This window comes from Perna viridis, chromosome 11, assembly GCF_037379345.1.
Source record: "Perna viridis isolate PV_CMFRI_1.1 ecotype Kerala chromosome 11, ASM3737934v1, whole genome shotgun sequence".
NCBI classification, from domain to species: Eukaryota; Metazoa; Mollusca; class Bivalvia; order Mytilida; family Mytilidae; genus Perna; species Perna viridis.
In genome coordinates, this window is record NC_142455.1 from 3,660,004 (window position 1) to 3,668,796 (window position 8,793).

Sequence of the window (8,793 nt, forward strand, 5' to 3'; positions counted from 1 at the left end):
ATGGACCCTTTTGTGGTAAGTTAATGAACATGCTCACTAAACAATTCCGCGAGGTTGGTTTGGGCTAGAACAAATGAAATTTCCTCGCGAAAGTGTATATAAAGCATGCTCTGCGCATGGATTTTAATCAGGCCAATATAACGTATGGGAGGGGTAAAATCCGTGTAGGCAAATATTCGAACGTTAGCCAATAATTAAGTAACAGAATTTATTTTCTAACGCAATCGTTACATCTAATACTAGTACAAACTGATTTTCAGACATTCAGTTAAATATCTGAAAAGAGATGATTTGTGCATGTAAAACCTATTTAATTCAACCAGTTTTCGTTTTTTTTTAATTGTATCTCATGTATATGACATTTTCTCTTTGCAAGGCCGTTCTCGACTTGGTAGATTTTGATTGAAGATTACTAAAAAAACAAAAACCAAAAAAATTAACAAATAAAAAACAAAACAAAACAAAACAAAACAAAAACAAAAACAAAACAAAAAAATAACATAAAAGAAAACAAACAAAGCCAAAAATAAAAAAAAAAAACATAAAAAACGTGTTTCAGAAAATATAACTGTAACGTTTTATATACCCAATGTCGACCGATCGAAAAAAAAACGTGTGTTCGGTTGGTTTTTATGCACCTTAAATCGCCTCTCCAGGGCCTGAAGTTTATATGGATAGGTACTTAACAAAACGTAACTATGTTAATAAGATCTTTATCGGTCATTACCTAATGAGGAGAACGTAACAATTCTGAAAATACAGTACTTGAATGATTTTAAAGTGTGGGCATTAAGATATTAATATTGCCCCCAAAAATCAACTTTGTTACAATAGGAAAAACATTTATTAAAATATAGTTAGATATCTTAAAGAGTAATCAAGGGAACCAAGATTCTAGCGGAAATCAAAAGAATGTAATCCAGGGACAAAGACCTTAGAAAATAGAAACAACAAATAACATAAAGTAACTAAAATAATACATCCAAAGTAATAAAAGCAAATGAGCAACTCGGACAAGGTGCACCGGTAGGGTAAGCGTCCTCTGCTTTTCTAGAAACACCCACCGAGTTGTTAAAAAGAGTCAAGTCCGAGGTAGACGAAAAAGGAAAGAAAATAAAGTAAAATGAATATTTTGTTGCAGTTTTTAATTGTAATATCGTCAATTTATTGTCATTGTTATACGTCATTTAATAAAACATGCTGATAGTTGTAAATTTTGTTGTTTTTCAGACATATTTATTTCCAGAATATTATCTGAATTGTCGTTACTAAACAAGTCTGACTTACGTGAATACTCCCATCATATTCTTAATATACTTTTAAAATCTTCAAGTTTTAATGGTAACTACACTCAAAATAATAAAAGCGTTTTAACACATTTCATGCATTTTGAAATTAACTTTGACCCATATACGTCTATCCATGCAACAACTGTAACTCATTAGTTACACAATCTCCCTGTCTACATGTACATTTGTAGACCTGAAAAAAAGTTTTTAGAATCAATACCTTTTTGGTTGTTTTCTAGATGTACTGAATATATTTTAGGCAAAAATGACTAAATTGGGGAAAATGACGTGCCACCCATTGCCTGATTCTTACACAGAATTGTACTTAAATGATTTATGAAATAAATGTAACAGAGATCGATCCTTTACCGGATTCGTTGGATCATCCTCGTTGAAAGGTTCCATTGGTCCATTGGACATTACTCTTGATAGAGTATTAACCGAGTTTTGACTAAATACCATTAGTCGGTGAAAAGTTTAAATTCTACCAGGAATCTATTGCGTTATGTACATGTATGTTATATATGGTGACGAGGTCTTATTATTCTTTTTTTTTCTTTCTTAATTTTACACAATATGAAGATGAGTGGTAGGGTACATAAATTTACATTACTCGCCAAATGTATCTCTTTCAACACGGTTTTCTACGCAGTTTTCTCAAGTAATGAAGCCGAAAATGTCGACTATCTACCTGACTGTACGAGTTCTCGCTTTGACCCCTTTGATCATTGAAGATGTGCTTCAGTTCTGTGGAAACGTATCACCGGGTTGTAATTCTGTTTCCCGATTGGCCAAATATTGATAACATTGTCTTAGTGGCGTTCAAAAAATAAATCAAAAAATTAAAATAGCATCTCAGGTATTATTTTTATTATTATTAAATATAGAAAATTACAAAGCTTCTTTTTTTTTTGCTTCAAATAACGAATATAAAATACATGCTCGAATTTGAAACACTAGTACTTTCTTATATATTATATTTATTGTTTACAATGCAATAGTATATTTTCTCATACATGATAAAAAAAATGTTTATATATTTTTAAAATGTGAAAATGAAAGTAAAAGCAATGATATTATAAATAGAGTGAGGAATACATAATTCATAAACTGATGACCAAAGACTCTAACACAAAAACAGACAAAATACCATGAACAATACAAAAATAATAAAAACAAAACAAATGATTGTTTGTTGGGGTTTAACGCCCGAGCAGCAATATTTCAGCTATATTCAGGCGATGAACATGAAGTGGATGATAAAATGAACATGAAATGATGATGAAATGAAAAATGGGATGGGACACAAGGACAATGGGGTCGACAAATTTTGATTGCCACTGGAAATAGGGAGAGATGGGTAGGGTCGAGCAATTAAGCCTCCTGTGGTGGAGCCCTATGGTTCCTACTCCGGGAGAATATCACAGTAGGGTTTTTAACGTGCGAGGAACGTGACATCTTTCCCAACACGGTGCACCACTATGGTTTGCGGTCAGGTTTTCCGTATCATAGCCTGACAACCCCAGCATGTAACACACCAGGGGTACCCCATTCCACCACCTGGGGCACACAACCCAGTTGCTCTGTGGGCAGAGCGCCCTAGCCCCCGGCTAAGGTTCTGAGCACTATTTAGTCGCCTTTTACGACAAGCTTAGCGCTGCTGCAGGCCTATTATTTTGACACCTGGACACGGAGCACAAAACAAATGAGCAACCAATACTGCACCAAAAAGTAAAAAAACAAAGTACGGGACATATGCATAAACAAGGTAACCTTCATCTGTTTATACTGCTTATACACGTCGATTCTGTTCTTATGGTGCAGATTGTCATAATTAATTATACAACTGTATCTTTACAAGCTACAAACAACGTCTGATATTCGGAACTCACTCTAAGAAAATGTATGAATCTTGGAAATCGGGTAAAGAATATGATTTTCAAAACAGCTCTATTTCCGTACCGTTGACGATCCTCTACCACTAAATGTAAATTCTGGAAAGGAAGTGTAGTGTAAGCATGTAAGAGATAGATGTTCCGGTGTTTGAATGATTTTATACGACGTTATCAGATTGACAAGCATTTACTTTATTCGATTAATTAGCGTCCGAGGACATCGGAAGGTCTGCGTGCAGCGGTAGAGCAGAAACAAAAGTCTGCTGCTGTGAGATACTTGGCTTCTTTACCCATAAATCAGCCAGGAACTTTGATTGAAGAGTAATCAAGGGAGTCCAGATTCTGGCTGAAATCAAAAGAAAGTGTTCCAGGGGCAAAGACTAGACAGGAAAAACAGGCACATACCACAGAAAACATAAAATACAAGTAACAAAAGAATTAAAATTAAATGAACAACTACCTTATTTTATCTTAGTAGAGTATGAAAATCTCGTTATATGACTTCGTTGTTTCATAAGAATGGGTCCTAGTCTGCCATTCAAATGCAAGGAGATTCTTCATTAACATAGCATTGATTTCAATAAAGCAAACTGTCTTTTTGTTTTAAAATGCTGATAAAAAAAACACAAATATCTAGTTCTAAAGGATCAAAATGTTCAGAAAAAAAAATACAAAAAGAAGATTTCGCATTGTGATGCAGCGTTCCGATTTCCTGGAAGTAAACACTGAAATGCAGTTCGGTCTTCGGAATTCAATACGTTCTACATCGGAAATTCCGGAAGGGAAACTGAAACTAGAATGAGACTTACAAACTCTAGTACACACAAGTGGATTTGATGTTGTATACAACGTACAGGACTTTATCATAACCTCATTCGAAATAATTTAATAACAGCCATCAATACAAACACAGTCTATTCACAGCTGTATGTCAACAACGAACAATATAGTCGATGTGCATTTTATGATTCTATTTATCGCAAACGTCGTTGGTTGTCGATACAGATTTTTGCTGTTAACTATATAAATGATTCGTTTTAAAGAAAATCCATTTTCAAGATATTCCAACCATTCAATAATTGATGGATCGGACAAATTAATTTTATTAGAAATGTGGTTTATTTGTGAATTCATTTAGATCCAATTAAGCCCTCCTTAATTAGGGATTTTTTTGCATGAAATTTTGATTTGGCACAAATTTTCTACTCCTAGAACTTTGCTCTGCCTTTTTATTTTTGTTCGCACCCCTTCCCCACTTGAAATACAGCTCCTGTTTGTTATCGACATTAAACCTAATCAATAGGGCTTGTCAGAATATTTTTTTATTTTTGTGACCTCCCTAAAATTAACACAGTAGACTAAAATAAATCTACCAATTTATCTCCCGTCTCCCTTTGTCAAAATATGGGTGCCTACAATTTCTTCCAATAATGCATTACTAGTTATGATATATGAAATTAGTAATACAGTGTGTACATGTATATATGACATGATATTATACTTTTATATTGACAGAAAAAACCAATACTTTGTAAATACATGTATCAAGAGTTAAAAATGTACATGTCAACTATCCGGGTCAAATTCTGGCAAAATTCTGTGCTGAAATATATGGTCATATATATATATGCGCTATTTCGAAGATTTTACACTCAGTAACTAAACCACCTCTTTACAGTAGTACTGTAGTCTTTTCGTGTTATCCGTGTTTTGTTTTATCCCCAGATATCTTTTCCTTTATCACATTTTTTGATCTTTTTTTCTAGTTTTCCTATTTTTATTATTTAAGAATTGGCAATAATAAAAATTTTGTTTAATGAAAAATAACATAAATTTTCCATGTGCATATTTTGTTTATTGCACTTCGCGCAATAAACAATATGCACATAGAAAATTTATGTTATTTTTCGTTAAACAAAATTTTTATTATTGCCAATTCTTAAATATATTCATATATATGACTCATACCTCTTGGAACCTCTTATCTAGAACCGACGCTGAGCTTTTTGATTGAAAGGGCAATAATTTTACAAGGATGTCCATTATTTGTATCTATTTTTTATTATCTTTACAGTTTGGAATTAAACAAAAAATATAATTAAAATGAAACAGTCGTCGTCTGATACATATATATAAAATGTCTATACATGTACATGTAAATGAAATCATCTTGTTTCTTTTTTGTTTTTGTTTTTGTTTTTTTTTTTTGGTTTTAATTTTTTTTAATTTTCGAATTGATTCCATAAACATCTACTTATTCACATGTACACGCTTTGACTTTAGATATTGAGTATTTTTTTTTTTTTTGTATTTTGGCTTGTACATTGTTCACTTTGTAAAATTGACTATTTGATCGATTATTGAGGTGCTGTCTTGTACGTGTAATAAAGTGCACGAGTTAAATACGTGTTACCCCTCCCCCACAATGACCCTAAAATCCCCGCTTACGTACTGTATACCAAAATAAAATTATGAGAACTGAAATTTCTCTACTCTGAGTTTTGGTCTTCCTTCAAATATTTATTTAAGATAAAGGGTCGAGAAACACCGTACGGCAATGGCATCCATAAAACAAAATAATAAACTAATGTATTTTATACTTTAATGCTTGAGTTAGAATTTCCAGCTCATAAATAAAACAATAACAAATGATTAGACACAATTGTACATAATAAAATTTGTAGTTTGTAAAAAGTTTTAATATCAATATGCAAACAGAATATCACAATATCTTTCATTCCTGCTTAATGACGAATCCAGGGGGCAGGTGGTTAGCACCCCGTTTTTTTTTGTATTGGAAAATGTATCATTTTTATGTGTAAAATTGACCAAAAATGGCAATTAATGTCCTAGCATACCCCTTTTTCTTAGTAGGCCCCGCCTGGCAACCCTCCTTTTTCAAAGTCTCTGGATCATCTCCGGTTAATGTGTGCATGCATTTGGTAGACAGGAGAGGGATCAAAAGTTCAGGTGGGGACGGTAAAATAGAATTAAAGGTATGGCAAAGCGAGGGAAGAAACCGTTTTAGGCCAGAATTTGTGAGAAAGCTTTTCATTTTAAGGGACGGGGCACGCGCCCGGCATGCTATTCCTTAGATCTGCGCCTGGTTCTACATAGATCACTTTACTTTGTTTCAATTTGCAGAGAAGAAATATATAAATGAGGATTTTCCTTGTCATCACCATGGCAACCCTGAACATGGATGCCGAATGCAGCTTGGAAGATATTCAATTAATTAATTTAGCCATGACTACTTTATGTCGCCTATAAAATGTTTTGTTTTCTATCAATTATCTCTTATAGTATTTACACTTTTAAATTATTTTCTTCTGCAAAATATCAATACATGCATATATGTCAAGATAAATATTGGCTTTCGAACTGACGTTGTCTAATTTCATGTGCATTACACCAAATACATTGACACTCCCTGATTAAAAACATCAGTCACAAATGCGCAATTTTCAGATGTATGATGATTTCGCCTATGTTCGAAGTTTTGGCCTTTATTTGTTATGCATAAGAAACTTATCTCAGTTTTCATTTCGTCAAATATATTTTTCTGATCGTTAAAGTGTTTTTTTTTTTTTTTTTTATTAATTTTTAGAATGAATAACTATAGGACATTTAATCAATGCGACAATAGTAAACAGTCTAGTAATCATTTATTTATTTATCCCGATTCAACGAATGGGAAATTAGTTTTGCACATACCTTGTAATCAATGACACCGTTACGGAATGGCATAGATCGATTTTCCGAGTTAATCAATTTTGCTTTATTCATGATTTACTTAATCTAAGCAATCTCGTTTAGTATATTGATTTTTTGTTGGAACTGGTTTGTCAGAAATGTTATACTTACATTGTTTGAGTCATTAGGATTCCCATGAAAGTCATTAAAGAAAGAAGAACGAAATAAGCGGGATGGAGTGTCAAAAACGAAAGTTGAGACATGTAGGTCTAATTAACAAGGGACCAATTCAATGACTGACTAAAATCCTGAAATATTATAAACAAAATTAAATAATACCTCAAACATAACAATTGAAAATGTTGATGTAAGTAAAAATTCGAAGTCAGTTCAACAAGTCTTGAGACTTTTGTACTTACAAAAGCTAAACACCACACGTACATTCGATTGTCCGTTCTTCTGATTAGTTATTGAGCGAAATTTGCGCATTGACAGTTGCCGAAAAAAAGCTGACCAGAAGAACACGAAGCATGTGTTCAAGTGTTTTTTTCTCTCTTACGCAATTCTTGGCAAATTGGCACTGCTAACTAACCAGGACTCATATACAAGGCGAATACGCCTTGAGTTCCGTGAATACTTCTGTAAAGTAGCTTGGATCACTGTTGAGCCGTAACATGTTAGAACTCTGGCGGTTAATTATAACTAAGGTTCGGTCCCAAAATTTGTCCCTATTTTCCTCCACCAAAAACGGTTTGAGTGGATAACTGATCTCGTTACCCATGTAAGAGTATGAAAGATAAAGACAGGTCAGCACAAGGGCTTGTAACTCGTGCTCTGAATCAATGTCATTGTACATAGAATCCTTAACTAGCATGTACAAAAACACTACGTTTGCAGGATTAATGAAAGCGACATCTTGCCAACCTTGAAGGAGCAATGAGCGATCGACTGTCCGTAGCCAAACAATTGCACTGTGACTTTCGAAATTTCGTAGTTTTTTACACTTCCGCCGTAAGAATTCTCCAAGGCATTTTAAGAGTTCTGACGTACTAGCCTGTATCACTGTCCTTTTTGGGCTTGTAGCTTTGTCAACTTTCTTGAAAGACTTTCTCTCGATCTGTTTCTTGTCCTCGGTTGTTTTATCCCCCTTTATGTTATAGCTTGAAATCGACTTTGGTATATTTTTGTTGATATCCACATGAACATTTTCAATGTTGAAATTATTGTCAATTTTACCCGGCACAATTGTAGCGTTCGAAAATCGTTGGAAGTTTTTGTCCTTCTTTTTGGCATTGTTTACTGAAAACTTCTTCCAGCTTAATCCACCCAAAAATATTGAATGTTTTCTATAGCTTTTGTCCTTTTGGGTGGAAGTATTTTTCGTATTGTTCAAAAGCTCATACTGGTAGTTGTTTAAGTTCACCTCTTCATAAAATGGCTTTCTTGGTCTAGGCGAGAATGATAGCACGGTCCCCATTTCAATAACTCCTGACTTTAAATATACACTTAAAGTAAATTGTAAATCCACTCACTGTTGCTTAAATACCTAATTTTCTTGAAAATTAGCACCTTTTCCATGTGACACGGGTTTCAAATACCATAACATCCAACAGATGGCAAGTCCAAATCACTACATTTAGTTCTCCTTCTCTACTCCGTAAAAGGAATTAATTAGCATAATGGCAGACGTGATGTCATCACCATGGCAACCCTGAACATGGATGCCGAATGCAGCTGATAACACCGATGCCGCAGTAGAAATGGATCAATGCGAGCTTCTTGGAGGCGGTCGATACGGAAATTCCTTGACGGTGATAAGAATAATTCCTGGCATTAATATTGTATTTAACTAGAGGATATTGATCCTGTGATTTTGCGTCATTAGAGTTGGCGAAAGAGTCGACTAATTTGTCTAA

The 8,793-nt window shown here is 33.8% G+C and overlaps 1 protein-coding gene across 1 annotated transcript; it reads right to left on the reverse strand.

Moving 5' to 3' along the window:
• Positions 1 to 5,769: 5,769 nt before the first annotated feature.
• Positions 5,770 to 8,560, reverse strand: LOC148602362 (cyclin-dependent kinase 5 activator 1-like). Its single transcript, XM_088552968.1, has one exon. The coding sequence runs from the start codon at positions 8,352 to 8,354 to the stop codon at positions 7,476 to 7,478; it is 879 nt and encodes a 292-aa protein (XP_088409094.1). The 5' UTR covers positions 8,355 to 8,560; the 3' UTR covers positions 5,770 to 7,475.
• Between the last annotated feature and the right edge of the window lie 233 nt (positions 8,561 to 8,793).

What these genes read in the sequence shown, in the direction of transcription:
- LOC148602362 (XM_088552968.1), bottom strand. Translation starts at nt 8,354, where the DNA reads ATGGGGACCGTGCTATCATTCTCGCCTAGACCAAGAAAGCCATTTTAT.